The sequence below is a fragment of the Apus apus genome, chromosome 20 (assembly GCF_020740795.1).
Source record: "Apus apus isolate bApuApu2 chromosome 20, bApuApu2.pri.cur, whole genome shotgun sequence".
Lineage (NCBI taxonomy): Eukaryota > Metazoa > Chordata > Aves > Apodiformes > Apodidae > Apus > Apus apus.
The window spans coordinates 5,036,331-5,055,484 of record NC_067301.1 but is presented as its reverse complement, the minus strand read 5'-3'; the positions used below and the strand labels follow the sequence as shown (position 1 = coordinate 5,055,484).

Here is a 19,154-nt window from a genome sequence, read left to right as displayed (position 1 = left end):
CGGGGCGGGAGGAGGCGGCGCCGAGCGGGGCCAGGGCCTCCCCGCAGCCCTTTATGAGGGGTGCCCGACCGGTCCTCCCCGTCCCCGGCCAGCTACAGCCCCGCGGGCGCCCGCACGGCAGGTAGGAGCGCTCGGCCCCTCCGCACGGGGCCAGCCGAGGCGGGAGGGTGCGGGGACGGGCTGGGGGCAGCGCTGCGGGGGCACCGAGCTGGAACCCTGGGGGTTTGTGGCCGGCTCTGTGCTGGGCAGCACGGGGGGAAGGCGGTGAGGAAGGGGGATGAGGGTCGGGGCAGATGGGGAAGCAGAGCAAGGAGAGCGGTGATGCTCCAGCACCAGGCAGAGAGCGAGTGAGGCACGAGGAATTCTTGCAGGAGATGAAACCTGTGGTTGAGGGTTGGAAAGGGGGAAGCGGGGAAATGGGAAATCTCCCAGTGCTACCGCCAGAAAAGCCAGGGACTTTTAGATGACAGTTTCCTCCTGCAGTGTGCGGTGCAGACAGAGGACACGACAGCTCTGCAGCAGGAACATCTAGATGTAGGATTCTGGCACTGTGACTCCCCGTTTCTTTCCTCCCGGCCTGATGAGGCACTGCCGTATTACATCTAGCAGCACGTCAGGATATTTCCCCTGCTTTGTTCCTAGTGCTCTCCTGGCCCTAACGACTCACTCCAGAGGAATTTGGCTGCAATGACGCAGTTTGCTGCAGTCTCGGCAGCGTCCCAGCATCAGGGCTCTGCTGAGATAAAAGCAGAGTCACGGTGCATCCCACACTGGTGACCTGGGCACTGAATCTGCATGTTCATCATTCCTTATTCCTGCAGCTCCTGGCCCTGGACCTCAGGGCACCGGAGAGATGTTGGGAGGCTGAGTGCAGAATTGGCACATGGAGTTAAAGCACACACTTCTGACTTGGGTTATAAGCCCAAGAGACTCTCAACAGAGTTATTTTCAGTCTTGCTCAGACCTGTACTTTATACAGACTCATGACGAAGGAGATTAAGTGCCAGACCCTTGAGGAAAGCCTCTCAGATATGGAACAAACCACTGCAAATGTGGTTGGCAAGATGCTCACCATGGATATGTAGGTACTGCTCTGCAGTGTTTGTTATCAGGGATGTTCTTGAAGGCAGAACGAACAGCCAGATGCCTCCTTCTGCAGAGGAGGTCTTTATGAAGAAGCTGGGTTTTGCAGCAGCAGGGATTTCCAGAAGGACTGATTCCAGTCTGGGCAACTGAAAACCTGTCATAGTTGCAGATGTCAATGACTTGCATTTTGTGGATGAATTTACCTTCACTTCAAAAAAATATTAATCTGTTCACATGCTTCAGGGTATTAGTATGTCAGGAGGTCTTAAGGTTAGGAGGCAATCTGTGCCCCCAAAATGATACTCTTTCCTAATGCATCAGCATTTGACACAACTGAGGGTGGGAGACCCCATGTCTAAAGGACCACTGAGTCACCACTCCTTTCCCCATTCTTCCTCAGCAAGCTCCATCCAGCCTGGCCCAAGGATGGAGTCACTCCCTGAAGCAGTCCTGATCAGAATCCTGGCTTCCATCCCTGCGGTGGAGCTGGTGCTGGCGTGCCGCCTGGTCTGCTGCCACTGGAAGAACCTGGTCGATGGAGCTGCCGTTTGGATCCTGAAGTGTCAGCAGGAAGGCCTTGCTGGAGCAGAGGCACAGAATGACACAGAGAACTGGCAAAACTTCTACTTTCTGAGTAAGAAAAGGAAGAATCTCATCAAGAACCCATGTGGTGAAGGTGAGAGACAAGTATAACAAGCCTCAAGATTTCATAGAGAGGGCCAGTCACTGCAAATTGGCCATCTCCAGTCTTTGCAAAAGATCTCACTTGCCATCAGGTTGCAGCATTTTCTTTTTGCCCAAGAGTCAAATCACAAAATGCATGCAGTCAAGTCATTCTTGGGCATGAAGGCATTTCATAAACAGCCTTTGCAAAAGGCTTTACTTGACATCAGCTTTATATAAGCCCCTGCAGGGATCCAGATCATGTTTAAGAGGCAAAAACGTCCTTTGCAGAACCACTGTCCAGTGCAGTAATGACAATGGCATCTGCATGTCTAGATTGCTTCTTGCCAAACTGTGACAGGAAAGATCAAGCCTTTCCCCACTCAGGATCTACTCCTTTCTGAGCTCACCGGGCACTTCAGGCTTCATTCCATGAAGCAGCTCAGGCAAATTTCATTTGTACCCTCCTTACAGCCCATGTTAGAGCTGTGCACATACCTCAGTTGCCACTGTTCTGATCATCCATGAACTTCACCTGCCAGATCTACAGGACAAGCAGCAGTAACCAAGCCTCAACAACCCAAGCAGCAACAAATACATTTCACATACCATAGACCAAAGCACTGTCAACACTCTTTCTCCATTTTGTTTACAGATTATTTTTCTGCAACTTTTCCCAACATCCAGGTTCCCTCTGGCTAAGACCAGGAAAGCTAAGGCCATTCTAGAAATGCCACTTAGCAATTTAGAAAAATGTAGAAATAAAGCAGCCAGCATGTCTCCCCAGGCTGTTCCTACATTATGTTGCTTAAAGTGCTGACACACAGTTTAGGACACCTACATAATTTCACTTGAGTACTTTCTTAAATAAACCCACATGTACATAGCCTTTTTGGTGGGGAATGTTAAAGTTTGTTCATGTTAAGTTCAGCCAGACTAAAGGCTTTTTGCCTGATCCCTACTTGCAGACATCTCCATAGCCTACAAGCAAAATCAGTACTGCATATAACAGCACACCTCTCACAAGCCAGAGAAAGCTTCCAGTGGGAGATGGCCAGGTTCCCCAGGCCCACAGAAACAAAGACTCATCCAAGTCTCTTCTCTGCTATTTGCAGAAGACTTGCAGCACTGGGGAGAGGTAGAGAATGGAGGTGATGGCTGGAAAATCGAAGAGCTTCCTGGGGACTTTGGAAAAGAATTCCCTAGTGAAGAAGTCCATAAATACTTTGTTACATCTTATGAGTAAGGCTGCTTTCTTCTCTTATTGAGGGAAGGGGACATTTTTGGCTACCCCAGTTCCAGGAGGGACTGTGATACCAATTTACATCTCCTGTTTCAGGTGGTGCCGAAAGGCTCAGGTCATTGACCTAAGGGCTGAGGGCTACTGGGAGGAGCTGATGGATACAACCCAGCCTAAAGTTGTGGTAAAAGACTGGTAAGTAGCAAGGATGCCTCAGAAGGCAGGCCGAGAGGCAAGAAAGAGAAGAGAGGGCAAGCATTTCATATACCACACTGGGCCTTAAAACCTAAGCTGCCAGGACCCCCGAGGTGTGGGACATGGCTGGGTCTTGGATCACAGCACCACAGGCAGCTCCCACAAGGTTTGAATTGTTGGTACTTGTGGCCTCTAAAGACCAGGTTCCTGTTGGGAATGAGGGGAGGTGGTGGGTTGGGGTAGGAATCATTACAGATCTCCACCTCCATCTGCACGTCTGTCAGCAGGATGCAGCTTGTGCTCTGGCGGTTTGCAGGGTTCCCCCAGGTAAGGCTGCAGCTGGGCTCTCCTGCAGGTACGCAGGACGCAGTGACGCCGGCTGCCTCTATGAACTCTGTGTGAAGCTGCTGTCAGAGAATGAGGATGTTCTGGCTGAGTACAAAAGTGAGACTATTTCCATCCCACAGGATAATGATGCCAGCTGGACTGAGGTGAGTTACAGCTGTGGGCTCTGCAGGTGACACCCAACCTGCATGAATCAGGAATGTTTTCAAGCAGAGAAAAGCAGGAGAGTTCTCCTGGAGAAGGCTCTGTTATGTGTTCTGTGGAGCCATGACCCTCTCATGGAACAAAGGGATTGTACTGGGAGGCCACCTTACATAAAACTTGGAACCTTACTGAGCCACCAGTGCAGGTGTAAGATGAAAGAGATGTCCAGCTGGGGTAGGTTCAGTGGCCTCTAAACAATGATAGGATCAAAGCTCCTCCCAGTAACTCCCACTGCAAATGCCCTCATTGTTACCCACCCCGGTAGATGTGACTTGGGCAGGAGAGACTGAAGGCTCTGTGCACTAAAGAAGGGTGGGTTCATGGTGGTTTCACACTTGCCAACAACCACTGTGTCTCTTGTCCCAAAGATCTCCCACACCTTTGCCAACTACGGGCCTGGGGTCCGCTTTGTCCGCTTTGAGCACGGTGGCCAAGACACTCTGTTCTGGAAGGGCTGGTATGGTGTCCGTGTTACCAACAGCAGCGTGACAGTGGAGCCATAGCCCTGGCTGGCCTGGGGCCTGCATGCTGGAGCTGACTTCCCTCAGGGCATCCCATGGCCTTTGGATGTTTTCTGCATGGTGCTGCTTCTGGGCTGTAGAGCATACAACCTTTCTGCCAGTGAATGTGCCTGCAAGATGCCTGGGGCCACCACCCATCTCGCCTCAAGAGGACTATGCAAAGGATGGGACTAGATCTGTGAATGCACCACAGGAGACTCAGCCTCGCTGCTTGCACTGGTGTTACCTGACAGACATGAGATCACCTGAAAATCCTGCAGACCTTACTTCTGAGCCACTAACCCCTAGCACTCAGCCCAAGCTAGACACTCCTCCTGCCTGCTTCCCAGGCTTAGGCACCCCTTAACTTTTAAGGGTATTTTGGACATATTTTCTGGAAGTTAGAGTGGAAAAAAAGGAGGAAAGAAAAGCATAGACCTTGTGTCTGAGGACAGGGGAGACGCAGAGCCCTGTCACATCTCTGTCACCAACTGCTTCCATGACCTGCAGTGACAATCTTAGCTTCTCCCATTTATAAACAACAGATGTTATTGCTTGCCTCACAGAAGCTCTAGCTTGGCCACCAAGTGCTATTCTGACTCCCCAGTTAATTTTTAGTGACGATAATGCACAGCAATAGGAATCAGATCCTTTTACGCTGTTCCCAGCACCCATTTATCAAGGAGAGTACTGGGAACTGAAACCTCTCTGGTATCCAACCCTGAGACTTCATTTGCCTTCCTCAGACAGACAGCAACTGAGAATAATTGCTGGGAGAGTAGGACTTAAGGAAACGGGTTAGAAGCAAACTGGGGAGGGGGTCCAGGAACAAATGAAAACGAGCTCCTTCCTGGCCTCTGCATGCTTCAATACAGCACGCACCCTGGTTATCCAGTATGACTCTTGGCAAGCAGATGTTCTTCACACAGAAAGCTACCATTAGCCCCACTTGGTTGCAGTTCTTCTACTAACAGTGTCTGCAAAAAGTACCTGTCTGCCTCCACTCCACATGCTCACTGACAAAGCAGCACTTTGTACATGCTCCCACTAGTGCCTCTTGGTGTCACTCAGGGCTGTGAGCCACCATTCTGGACACAGGCACTTGAGCTTCCCCAAGCCAAGCCTGTCCCAGCTAGTCAGTCCTCTCCAAAGAGCATCCCCTTTGTAGAGCTGGTGTTGCATAAAGACAGATGGTCACACAACTGTGAGTGCCTGTCTGTCTTCCCTTCCTGGGCTGCCAGGGCATACATACTTGAATGGCACCTTGCATCAAAGTGCACTGTTGAGGTGCAGTGTAGCCAAAGAGGACAGCTCTGAGCTGGGCACTGGTGCATGCTCTGCTTCACTGGCCTTGCTGCACCTGGGTGCCTGGGGCACCCTGGCCTTCCAAACCACAGCTGTGCCAAGCCAGACTGCAGGCAAACACAATAAAATGACACAATTGTGTGTGGATCCTCCCTTGTGCGCTGGGTATTTGTGTCCTGTGCTGAAGCATCCTTTTTCTGTTCAGTTACGTGGAGCCATGTCAACCACTCCTGCCCCAAACCCAGGAGTCATTGTATCTTGTATAAAACCACCAAGTCTCCCAGGAGGTACATGCTCTGCTCCCCAACCCAGCAGCCTGAACCTGTTGGAAGCACTTGATGGGCAAAGGGTTTGCAGAGCAGCAGCAGGCAGAGGAGCAGGTAAAACAGTGCAAATTCAGTTCAGAATTTAACTCTTTCCCCTCCATTACCTCTGCACATGCAGTCACACAATGCAGCTTTATTCACCACAGCCTTTAATACAGCTGACAGTTGCTAGTTAGCACCCAACTCCCTGCCCCGCGGAAGAACTGAGGCCTCTATCTGTCCCTAAGGAATCAGTGCAGCAAAAGGATCAACATTCCACATCGTGTTGCAGTTGTTAAACTGAACCTTCCTAAACCACCATCTCGCAGGATAAACCCCGGGACTGAGCCTTCAGATACTGTGTCCCTTCTAGATATGGGTAGGGCCATGGTCCCCACTTTAGGCTCATCCAGGGTGAACTGCTCAAAGCTCTTGACCTCCCCAGCAGCTCTGACAACCAATGCAGCTGCCCAAGGGCTTTCCACTCCAGACTTGCCCCCAAGCCAGCAGGCCTGGTGTTCACATTGGCTGTCAGGGGCTGTCCTGACCTTCCCACTCACTGCTTCACTGCAGGGAATAACCTTTGCCCCACAGAGCTTCACTCAGAGGAGTGATGACTCCTTGTGTTAAGCCACCTCAGTGCTCCAGTCCCAATGCAAGTGAGTGCCTGGGTACTTGGCAAAAAGAAATCTTGCTCATGTTCTAAATATTTAGTTCCAAATGCCTTATGAATTTTGATCAAATACCAGAAGTCTGAACACAATGAAATCTGCACCATACACATAAATCCAATTCCAAGACAATGTCAACTCATCCTGCCTGAGATGAACAGAGTGCAGGAGGTTAATAGGTTCTCACGTGTTACAGACTTCATGGAAATTGAGATGATGGAATTTCACAGGATTACAGAAAGTCAGTGCAACTGTGACAAAAGGGTTTACATGCATTAAAGCTCCCAGCCACCAAAGGGCTCTGTCACACACAGCTCCCATGGGAGTTCCTTCTGCTTTCTGTTGAGCCAGCCCCAGCAAGCAGCTGTGGGACACTGTAGCTTTTGGGGACACCGATGACCAATGCATACGTGCTGTACAGAGAGGTCTGTCCCCAGGTAATTTATAACCCATATTCACATTGTCCAGACTCAGTATTTAGAAATCAGAGCATTACAACACAAAAACTGAGCACTGATGGCGCAAAAAACAGAACCACACAAAAGCATCTCCTGCCATTCCTAGACATGGCAACAAGAGCTGTAGAAAGGGCTATTTCCTTTGCACCTCCAACCCACAGTGCACCACTGCCATCTCTGGGGCAGACCATCACTGGGCTTAGCAGTGAGCTACACTGAGCAAAGAATGGAAATGTCCTCCAAAACACTCCATGTTGGAGCAAAACCAGCTGGATTATGAGAACTGGAGAGCGAGTTTTAAGACTCAAGCTACTCACTTTTGGCTAAGCATGAACACACCTCTTACCCTGGCAGCTTTACTACTCAGAGGCATTAAAAGCAGCCCTAGATCCAGCACTCAGCCCTTTCCTGCTCTCAGCAGCTGGCATCTGATGTCCTGGGCAGCCAACTGCATCTTGGTGGCTGCAGCTGTGTGAGATCCATCTGTAATTTTCTTTTCTAAAAAGCCCACCACAGCCAGTCCTGGCTAAAAATGTCATTATACTTATTATACTTAAAAGGGTTTTTCTTTTCATAATAGCTTCTACAGCCAGTCTCTTGCAGAGGAACAGAACAGAGCAAGATGGGGCCCTTGCAAGGAAGCACTAGCATACATCTCTAGTCAAGACTAATTGACTTCTTCTATATGAAGAACCTATTATAATCTACCTGGGGGGTTTGTGGACAGATGGAAGAGTTTGCTCTCCCACCAGCTCTTCAAGACTGGGGATAGGAGGGATGGGGAGAAAAAAACCCACACAAAACTATTCTCTGTTTCTTGCAGCCCAGCTGTTCTAGCCAGCTGTGAAAGGGAAAATAGTTTAGGACATTGATTCCTCTGTATCAAACAGCTTGTGGAGGCTGGGAATGGCACCTGCTGAAAGCCAGCACAGCAGGGCATCAGCAAACCTGCAGCAGAGGCTTCTAGCATAGAACTGCAACCAAGCTGAATATGGTCACCAGTGGGATGGAGAGGCAGTGACTTACCCTTGCAGTTGGGCCCACAAGCCTGCCAGGGGTAGAAAGCCTTCAGAGAACTGGAAACTACTGGGCTAGTGAAGAAACACCCCCTGGGCCCCTTTGTGGCTCAGAAACAGCCATTCCCACACCTCCCTCACTGCTGTCCCATACCATACAGATACCTCAGAGAAAAACAAAGTCCACGATGGCACTGAGCTAACCTGACTCCTGCTTCTCCTTCCACCCAGCTAGTTCCTCCTGCTGTCCTTGGGGCAGCGACTACTTTGTCATTCTCTGTCTCTTTACCTAGTAGGGAAAAAAGGGCCTAAAAATGCTTTTTTACTGGGCAGGTGCTTTGGAAGTACAGAGAGAACAGCTACAGTGAGTTCAACTGTGAGGTCTCATGGCAGCTGGAAAGCAGAACTACTGCCTGAGCGAGCTGCACAAGAGCATTGAGCTCCTCACACAGCAGCCTGCAGGTAAAGGAAAGGTACCCAGACCGACCAGAACAGGACAGACACGGTCAGGATGGGCATGTGAAGAAGAGATGTCACAGGAGAAGAAAAGCCAGATACAGCCCAGCAAGCACACAAGCAGCCTTCTGGCCTGAGTCAGCCTCCCTCAGTTTTCAGGAAAAAGAGTTTTGTATCACCAAAGGGAAGACTGCAGCAGAGGCTCCCGACTGGCTGCAGCTTCTCCTCCCAGCAGCTCTGGGCTCCAGCGACCGGCAGCCCAGCGTTCTGACTGCAACCCTGTCTGCAGTGGCGTGTCAAACATCCTCCGTGACCGGGGACCCGGTGGGGACCCCGCAGCACAGGACAGCAGAGGGCACTCGGGCTGCAGCAGCCTGCCCGGGGTTGCTGCTGCCGCCTGCCTCGGGAGCACAAGCCTCCTCTCTCCTTGTCCCGTTCAAACGTCTGCTGCCAGGGTTTGCAGAGCAGCTCTTTTTATACAGACTCTGATGCTTATCCCTGTCATCGGGAACACCCCACACATTTTGGAAGTACATTTGTTTCTTGGGCAAAAGACACTCGGGGCACACTTGAGCCAGCTGCCTTCTGGGGACTGGGCAGAAGGGGAGCCTGGTTAGTGGGACGGGTTGTACGAGCACTCACAGGTAAGTGCACTGAAATGCAGAGGGGTAGATAAACTCACAGGCAGGTGTGTGTGCCCACAGCTGTGCAGAGCACTTCAGAAACCAGCATTTTGTCCTGCCTGCACTGCCAGGACCAGCATGTCCTCAGCCACTGAGCACCACAGGCAAATGGCACAGCTTCTCACTCGGTGTCAAACAAGCCCACCTCTGTCTGCCACTGCCCTGGACCCCACAACATTTCCTTTTGACTTCCCACAGCTCTTTTCCACATGTATGTCCAGGGCTGCCATTGCATAAAGAGCTAGGAGAGGAGAGCTAAGAGCATCCAGGACCCACCACCCTGCAGGAAGAGGCCAGTTGTCCCATGTACAAAGCTTCTTATCTGAGGAAAGGCAGGAGACAGGGGTAGAGTAAGGATGATATCAGAGCTCTGTTACTTGCAATCCTTCCAAAAGGTCCTGAAGTCAAGCAGTGCTATTTCCACCTCACCACACACCTCCTCTCGTTAACATTGAAACACGAAGCATTGCAAAACGAAGCAGATAAAATCCTGATCCAGATATGAGTAATGACTTTGCATTTTTTTGTAAATTAAACCTAATCTTGTGTTGACTGTGCTATACAAGGAAAAATAATGAAACAGATTAAGATGAGATCTTGTTCACTCTTGCTGAACAAAAGCCAATTAATTGCCAGCAGGATTATTGTGAAGTCTCTCTCGTCTTAGACAACTAGAATCAGATAGAGTCGAGGTGCGGGTGGAGGAGCCTGCTCATTGGAACAATAACTGTGCCTGGACAGATAAATACAGTGCAAAAACTCCCTTAACCACATGGAGACTCCTACCTTGCTATTTTCCCGTCTCTCTTGCCAATTTGCACACAGGAGAGAGATGCTTTAAAAACAACACACTGCCACAACCACACAAGCCAGGCCTGCCGACTCTAAGTCCCATTCTCCTGTCCATGGCAGCCCCCTCCCCATCTGTAAATCACTCCTGACAGATTCATCTATTCTTTTTTCAAAGCTTTCTGGCATGAAGGCTTTACCCCTTAAAAATCCCTTCTTAGTCTTTCACCAGGTTGAGAGGTTTCTTCTGTTATCCAAGCTAAATCTCTGCTGCAGTCTCTCTGCTACTTGCCTGGTCCACAGCAGAGCCACCTTCTACCTGTCTACCATGATGACAATCATTCCTGCCTCTTCCATCTGTCCTGTTTCCAATATAAAATAGAGATTTGGGAAAAAGGGATTGTAGGAAAAGGATCCAGTATCACTGCACTCCCAGAAAAATGAGGAAAGGCTTGGCACAAGGATTTGATAAGACTTCAGCACTGCAAGGCACATCACTTGGGATAAATGCATGCACTGCTGAGTACATTCACCACCACATGGGAGCCCTCAGCCACCACCAGCCTGTGGGACACAGGGAAAGACGCAACAGATGTTGAGGCGCTGAAGGGTGGTGGTACATGACAAGAACTGCTGGCATGGAGAAACAAATCCTGGCTCTAGCTGGGAAGTGTCAGGGTAGGAACAGAAACCAACAGCAGCATGCCTGGAAAAAGGGGAACAGCTGGGTAGAACTCGCTGTCCCATTCCAACAGCAGAGTGAAGCTAAAAGTCACCCTACCCTGCCAATCTGTGACAATCCAATTTTTCTGACAGTACCCAGAGCTCCCCATCTCCCACCAGGGAGGGAATCTGTGACAGCTAGAAATGAAAGGCATTGAGTGAATTTATGAACAATTTACGTGGAGAAAATACTTCTTACTTCCACACCAGGTTAAAAAAATAAAAAGTAAAATTAAACTCTGTCAAAGCCTGCAGCACTGGCATTGACAGACAAAAATGACTTAACAGAAGAAAAATGGGCAGGGAAAGTGATTTTCTTTGCCTGCATTGCCAGGGGAATTAAGTCTTGTTTTTTTCCCCGTCACCACCAAGTGGAATAATCCAATATATTAAAGCTAATGTGCTTCTTGTATTTATTGCTGTGTATTTGACCTAACAGAGTTTTATTCCTACATTAAGAATAAAACCATTCCGGAAGGCAAGCTGCAAAGCTCTAGATCAATTACTACCTTCTCCAACAGCTGAAAAGTGAGTTATTTCTTGTAAAAGGAAAAAAGTAGAAAAATAATAGTAAAAAATAATAAAAACCCCTCCTTTCCCCTTGCGCAATGAGTTCTGCACTGCAGATCTGGTGGAGTTAGGTAACACTGGGTTTGGTTTCTAAGCAACATTAAAAAAAAATAAATAAAATCAGACAGCAGCCCCAATCCCCCTTTTCAGATGTTTGAGCCCCCCACCCTGCACAACACACACCACCACTAGGGCTGGGGAGAGCAGAGAGCAGAGCTCCAGCCCTCACTTCCCACTGCACCCTTGGGGACCCTGGCAGGTTCAAGCGCACCCAGCAGTGACAGGAAGCATCATTAACTGTTCAAAGCAGCTCTTGTTGGTAAGCAAACAAAACCATGGACACAAAGCCAAGAAACACAGCCCTCAAGTGGACAGAGGCAGGGGGATAACTCAGGGAGCCAAAAACCACTGCAACCAATATGAAAACACTTCTTGTGTCCTGTGGTTATGCCAGGCAAAGGATGCCATCCTGTCTGGGAAGGGTTGAGTCCAGCTCAAAGAAATGAGAAGCTGCTGTGCTTATGGTGTGACACACCCCTTAGAGGAGATGCTGCTGATGGACAATTGTGAAGGTCAGTGCTTTGGTTCTTAGCAGAGTTTGAGATCCAGCACAGATGGGGAAGGGGACTTTGATACGGGCAGGTAAGCCTAAAAAGCAAGGTATCTTTAAACAAAAAAGCATGGGATACATTAATTCCTGATCTCTCTCTAGACAGTGCTTACTCCAGGAACGAGGGCCATGATACATCTACGTGCTTCTGAACTATCAACAGACTTTATTACCTTCCATGAGCTACTATCCTTATTTTAACACAGGGATGGCAGGGACATAAGCCTGCCATAGTTAAAGTCACCCAGGGAGCCTGTGAGCACAGCTAAGAATTCCAAGCCCACAGCCTGTCTTCTGCACCACATTTCATTGCCAGACAAGCTTCTTGACTGCTTTGTACAGCCTCCAACACAGCACATGGCCAGGCAGCATGAAAGTTTGAACACACTCAGCTTACACTAAGAAAAAGTATTTGAATTGTTATGATTTCAGTAAGACAAAAGCCATTCCTCTAAGTGGACAGGGCTACCTCAGGTTTTTATTCTCCTTTATGCTATCATGATATAGGCAGAGTTTAAGGCAATCTGAACAGAGGTAACTATGAATTCCTATAAATAAGTTCCAGTTACATTTAACTGCAACCTTCAGCTCAAATGCAATCAGTAAATCTGAACATGCTAGCCTTTTTAATAGCTTCTTGGAAGTTTTTTCTTTGTTTGTTTCTCTTTTTTTAAAGCCTCAAATAACTGTTTTGTACCATGCAGAACTAACTCTCACGTGCCTAGGAATTTTTAAAGTATTGATCAAGACAGGAGCTCTCCCTTCATGCAAACTCCATCTAATCCTTTCACTTAACTGTGCTTTTTGCCTACATAGAAAATGAATGACATTTCACCTCATTTCTAAGCCCCAATGTCAAGGTCTATCTCCCTCAAGAATAATACCCAGCTGGTGTTGGGTGGGAATGCACGTAAACTCTCCCCTCTGAGCAGTGCTGCCCATTAGTGTGGCAGAAAGTATCTGAAAGGGATGTTGTGTCCAGTAGGTAGAGAAATGGGCAGGAAATACTCTAGAGTGTTTGAAGAGTGTCTACCACATGAGGCAAAAAAGGCGACCATGCTGCCTCTTGTCAGAGCAGAGCAGGGCTGGATAGTGACATCTGTCTTACAAGACACTGGAAGCCCTGTCTTGCCAAGCTCCTGGATGTCGGTGTCAACCAAGGAGCACTCCTGAGCCAAGAGCTGCCAGGCTTCAGCAACACACTCTGGGCTCCTCCCTTGCAGGTTACACTCATTAGCAATGCTACAACCTTCCCTACACATATACAAACAGCAGCTGCCTGCAGAGACCTTTGAACTGCCTGAATAATTCACTCACGGCCATTGCCCTATCTGCCCACCCAGCCAGCCAGCTAACCTGCATCTCCAGAGAGCTTTAGAGCTAGTGGAGGCAGAGGTGCTGCTGGTTTTCTAAACGCTTGTACATCACAACCCAGAAACCCCAGCTGAGTTTTTCCAGGCTGCTTTCAAACCCTTCCTTCACATTTGCTCCTTCATAAGACTAATGATATTGGACAGGAGGAGATAGGAACAGCCAAAGTGGGAGCAATTCCTGTCCAGATGAAGTGCTCCCTTCTAGTTTCATGCCTCAATATACTTTGCTTCTCTGATCCTTCAAAACTCTTCAGAAGCCTTTCCTGGGAACTAGAGCCCTGCTGAGTTGTGCACCTTACAAGGAGATAGGAAGACCTTGCACAGCAAGCAGAAACAAAAGCAGACAGATCCCAACACAGGGGATGTACCACACAACAGTCTGAGCATGCCAACCCTTATGAAGAGCCACAGGGTCTTCTGTCCATAGAGTCCCAGAGTGAGGGCTTTGCTCCAGCCCTGCTTGCAAGAGCAATGCTACAGGGGCAGTTTCACAGCCAGACCTGCACTGATGCCTGCTGTGCAATCCACATCCTCTGATCCATTCTTCCCCTGACACCAGTGATAACTTCTCTCTCTGGGTCTCGTCTTCAGTTCTGCTCACCACCCCTTCGAGCCTGGCAGGCTCCCACAGAAAGCTTTGTCTTCATCAATATGCACAGGTAGTCAGGAGTCTGAAGCTGGCCTCAGAGACCACATAGCCCAATTAAATACTTGGCACTATCACAGTCCCACCCAGAAAAAGCCCTGGAGAAACTCCCCTGTATCTGCAGATCAGTAGATAAGGATGAACAGCACCTTTAGAAAACAGCAAATGTCCCAAAAAAAACAGGCCAAGCTTGCAGCACTCAAGTTTGTACAAAGTGCTAGGGATGGAGAAAAAGATTTAGAAAGAGCAAAATTCCAGTGGGAAACAAACTCTGTGTCCCCTGGAACATGCAGAAATGTGTGTGAATGCCATCACGTGTGGGACTGCAGGTAGGAGACATGTCACTATCCCATGTAGGCACCCAGCCCCAGAACAGATGGGACATGCTGGCACAGACCAGACTCTCTGATCATCAGAGACCCCTTGATGCAGATATTATAGGAACATGACCCAGGTTTTGTCCAATGTCACTCTGTGACACTGAATGACACTCAGTGACAATGCTACACAGGGCAGGGACCCCACATACCACAACCTTGACCAAAAAAAATCCAGGGGTATTATTATCCCAATATTCTTGGTACTTTGGAGACAGGTAAGCTCAAAAGGCCTCCTAGTCCCAGGCCAAACTGCTGAAGCCCTTCCCAGCCTGGTCACCAGGGCTTTTGTGCATCCCACTCCAGTCTTTTTATCCCATGCTCACAGCCAGGGAAGGACCCAGGTGAGAGACATCAAGGACAGCTTCAATATGAGACTAGACACCATCAGTCAATCACATCATCAGTCAATTGACACAGAGTCCACTGAGGCATTCATTTGTCACCTGGAAATCTTTTAACCACAGCTCTGAAGACTGTTCAATGACAGGGATGTTTCTTTACACTTTCTTAGGAATTAATTCCAGCAGCTTCATTATAAAGAATAAACAACAAAGGCACATGGCAAAGGACTCCTTGAAAGTCCAGGGGGACAAATTTCTCCTGCTTTTAAGGAAATCCCAGGGAAAAAAAGAAAAAATTATAGTGCTACTGAAGAGATCAGTAAATAATGAACAGGAAATTCTTCCCCCAGCACTAAGTCAGTGGAGTTCCATTAATAATTTACAGCTGCTTAAGGGGAAAAATTAATATAAATGCTTTCCCTCCCTTCAGGACTAACAAGGCTGAGCTTGGAGGTTTCTCTCCTAGAAGTAATGAAAGACTCCAGAGCATTCCTGAACACCTCTGTGCTGCTGGGCTCAGTACATTGCTCTGCACAGTCTCCCTGCATGGCTACTGAACACAACACTTCTTTTCCAAGCTCTCATCTGCCCACTTACAGACCTTGAGAAGCTCACTGCCTGATCATGTGCTGGCGACCAAGTGCTGGAGAAATAAATCCATCTGAAGGGATGCTTGTGGACTGCAGTGAGGGGAGCTGGGCAGATGGCTGGATAATAACATCTTCCTCCCACCATGTGCCAGGCATCTCCAGCTCAGCCAGCCAGGTCCTATTAGGATGAGCTCCCACCCTGTCAGATAGGTCCAAAAGCTCCGTTTAGCTGAGCTGCATCACTCTGTGGTTTATTCCTAACAAATAACAACGAACTATCCTCTATAGTCCCTTTCATTCCTGCAGCTCAGAATGCTTTCAGCTTCCCAACAAGCATAAATGAGGTAATTAAATGACAATGCTCCTTTGAGGCAAGAGAAGGGTATTAAGAGATCCCCTCAGACCCCACTGAAATACATCCACCTCAAGATGGTATTAGGAGCTGGGAGGATAATGCAAAAGAGTTATGCAGACACATTTGTCTTTGTAGGCCCCCTCTAACATTTGACCGAGTCAGGATTTTCTCAAATTCTATTTGAAATTAAATTTCCACCATAAATACTGTTTTTGTAATGTGATCTTTTCGGTTTTTTATTATTTATTTTAAGAATTTTGTAGTGTGACTGCAGGCATTAGACCTCCTAGCTCTTCTGACAACAGGTAAGAGAAGCCTTTCCAAGCCCTGGGGATTAGAGTCACCAAAGCCCATAGATGTTAGCTGACAATGGAGCTGCTGTTCTCTCTTGGCAACTTGTAGGACATCCTGGCTTTGTGTTCTTCATTTCATTGCATGTCCCTACAGGTTATCTGTCCTTCCAAAGTTAAAAATCAAAGCAGTGTTATAGACATAGAACAATTTACTACTATCACAAATTGTTCCCATATTTTTTCTACGGCACAGAAACATGACACATAGGGGCTCACTTCACAGTTTCTTCTGCTACTCTTGGCCCCCTTGTCCACTGACACTGCCCAGCACCCATTGGCACATGCCAGCAGGCTGTAAGGGACTGGAAGCCTCAGTCAGGCAGTGTCTCACCTCCTCTTAGAATGTATCTCCACTTTCTCCTGGAATGACTGCTGGCAAATACAGCTCATCCTTCCCCAAAGAGCAGAGCATGGAGACCCAGGACAGACAGGAGGTAAGAAGGATCCTCTGAAGTCCTGCTGTTAGGGTCAGCCCAGCCACTGTGCTGGGGAAAGCATGAGCCTTTTAACACAAATGATCAACTGTGCAAAGCGTCTTCCACAGGGAAGGGGGAAATGAATTCCTCCCTGATCCCCCTCCTGAGCTCACCTTGTCCCTGAAGCACGAGATTCAATTACCCTTATCATTATTGTAGCTTGCCTTGCTAGAAATGTTATTAGTGGTGATGAAATTATCCAGCCGCGTTTTACACTGGAGAGAAACACAGGCGGCTCCTCACGACAGCTGCCAGGAGGCAGACACTCCTCAGCAGAAGGGGAAGGGCTCTTCTTGAAGTGCCACAGCAGTGTCCCCCAGGGAAGGCCCAGGACCGTGGCCTTCATTTATGCCACACATCTGTTGCAGAAACCATCAGCTGAGGACCATAAGAACACCCAGTGGCTGAGTTGTCCTGAACTACTGGGGAACTATTGATTGTCAGACAGGCACATTTTCTTAGATAACACATAAGGTATTGCCATCAGAAAGGCAGTATGGAGCAGAGGAGTGAAAGCAGGAAGGCACCCAGTCCACCATGGAAGAGACAGGGTGCTTAGGTCCAGGAGTCACTGCATTTGGAAGGATGGTGGTGTGACTGTGTATGCACACACGCAGACACACAAAATTACCCTTAAGAGCAGCTGCACGTTGGGCATCCTGTGCACAAATCTGTGCTGGAGGAGTTGAACAACTCATCTCCTCAGTCCCTGGCTTCCCTTTGCGTACTCGGCATTCCCTGAAGGGGCTTCCCCTTCTCCAGCCAGCTCCAATCCCTCCTCAGCACCTCCTCCCTTTGGAGCAGGTTTTAAATTCATCACTGTTTTCAAGAAAGCACTTAAAGAACAGAGCAGAACTGATAGCTAAATTAAACCTGCTGAGAGTGCCTGTTTAATTGAAAATGCCATCTGTAATTTAAATGTCAGAGCTGGGATGGTTATTAAAACCCTTCTTGATTACTGTGCCTCATTTCACAGTTTCAAAACAGACAAGAAAAAGCTGCAAATGGGCCATATAACACAGCACCACCAAGCAATTAATAAACCTCCCCACCACACACCAGTGGGGCCAGGCCAGCTCAGTCCTGCCCCACAGCAATTGGCTGGTTCTCTCCTTGTCCCCTGTGGCAGGGCTGGCTCTTGTCTCTGCCCAGCACCAAGGTGCCAGGAGGGCAGCAGATCCTCTGTTCTCTTGGAGCCTGCACAGCAGAGGCTGGCAGAGCAGCCAGGGAGTGCATTCATTTCTCTCAGCCCCAACAAGCTGGAAGCCCTCAAAATGCTGGCAGAGCAGGGTCCCCTCCTGAGGTGCAGCTCAAGAGGCAGCTCCCTGTGTCCTGCACTGTTTCCAGCTGGCAGGTGTGTGCTGCCAGCGCCCCACTCCTGCCCTCAGCAAACCCACCAGCATCCAGGGGGTGCTGCCCCACCGCCACCCCCCCATGGCTTTGTTCCTGTGTGCTGTCAGCTCTGCCCTGTACCTGGCTCTTACTAAGGCAGGGGGGAGAGGAGGTGGCAGGTGGCATGAGAGGAAGAGGGAAAAGCTCATGTCCATATCAAGGTCAGAGAAAACAGAGCCTTACCCTGAGCCCAGCTAGGTTACTACCAGCTCTGATACAGAGGAGGGAAGAAAACAAATCAGCAGCTGCTGAAGTAGCAGAGCCAAAGGCAGGTTTGCATTAAACAAGCACCATCCATCATTCCAAGACTACAGTTAATAAACCACAGGGCCTCAGTAAATTACAGCAGGAGCCAGAGGAGCATGCAGGCCACCATAACCATGTGCTGCAAGTCATCTGCCTGCTTCCCCTCTTCTGGGGCAGGAGAGCAGCCAGCTGCCCTCAACTTCCCCCAGCGCTCACTGCCAGGGAGGAGACTTGTAGCAGCAAAGTTGGCTTCAAAGATGCCCAGAGAAACTCATCACCAACTTTGGGTACCACAGCACACCTGCCTCCTTGGCCACTGGTCAGGCTGAGGGTGCCCCAGTGCCAGCAGGGCATCTGCAGGCCATGTAGACCTCCTTTTCTGTATGGGTACTGCATGCAGTGGAGAGGCTTGTTAGATTAATCAGTACTGCAGTAGGGGCACTGGGAGCACAACTAATTAGTCATTAATGGTAACCATGAGAGCTGGAAGAGACTTTAATGAGTACCTGGCCACAGCAGTATTGCCAGCTGCCTCTTTCCAGCTCCCCTACTTGCTCACCTTACCATAAGGTTTAGCCTTGGGGGGAGGGTAGAATCCATCCCTCCTCTAACCTCAGGAGCAGGAAGGGAATACAGAGCAGGCAAACCAGTGCTGAGAGCAATGCCCCAGCTCTAATTCCCTGGCACAGCCTGCTTACTCCAGCTGCAGCAGCACACATAAGCAGCACAGAGGAGCAGTTGATGCAGTTTTGCACACAGCTTCCCAAACCCTGACCTTCCTAGTTGTTTTTAATTTTATTCCTTAGCTTCACCATGCAAACAACATAATGAGTAGTAACTGGGAAATTACAAAATGCATCAAGAGATGAGCTAGGACAAAGGGTAGTTCCCACTGCTCCTCAGCTACCTCTATGAATAGAGGTTACCACATAGACAGGATTCACTTGCAAATGCTTGGGCTGAGGATACAACTTTCATCCTACTAGTTTGACAAGGAGCAACTGCTGTCTTCTGAGGCACACAGCAATTAATGGATCTGCAGGAAAATGGGGATGGGAGAAAAATATTTTGCCCTTTTTCTATATATTTATTGACTTGTTGCTTTACAAAATATACTTCCTTTGTTCTGGGTTAAAAAGTCCTTTCCCTTTGGGTAGGCAGACTCTAGAGAATTGCAGCCATA

At 48.8% G+C, this 19,154-nt stretch overlaps 2 protein-coding genes across 4 annotated transcripts in view; one reads left to right on the top strand and one right to left on the bottom strand.

The window, feature by feature from the left end:
* The window catches only part of LOC127392758 (F-box only protein 6-like), a 53,962-nt gene that overhangs the window by 3,932 nt on the left and 30,876 nt on the right, over positions 1–19,154 (bottom strand). The window lies entirely within an intron of this gene.
* On the top strand, positions 22–15,692 carry LOC127392759 (F-box only protein 2-like). 2 transcript variants are annotated; one of them, XM_051637075.1, is made up of 6 exons: positions 25–121; positions 1,487–1,762; positions 2,865–2,991; positions 3,089–3,184; positions 3,540–3,675; positions 4,102–5,691. In XM_051637075.1, exons 2-6 carry the CDS (start codon positions 1,513–1,515, stop codon positions 4,234–4,236), a joined length of 744 nt encoding a protein of 247 aa, XP_051493035.1. In that variant the 5' UTR covers positions 25–121; positions 1,487–1,512; the 3' UTR covers positions 4,237–5,691. The 2 variants fall into 2 exon arrangements, with proteins under 2 accessions (XP_051493036.1, XP_051493035.1); XM_051637076.1 differs by lacking the exons at positions 3,540–3,675; positions 4,102–5,691 and adding an exon at positions 14,990–15,692 and having other exon boundaries at positions 22–121.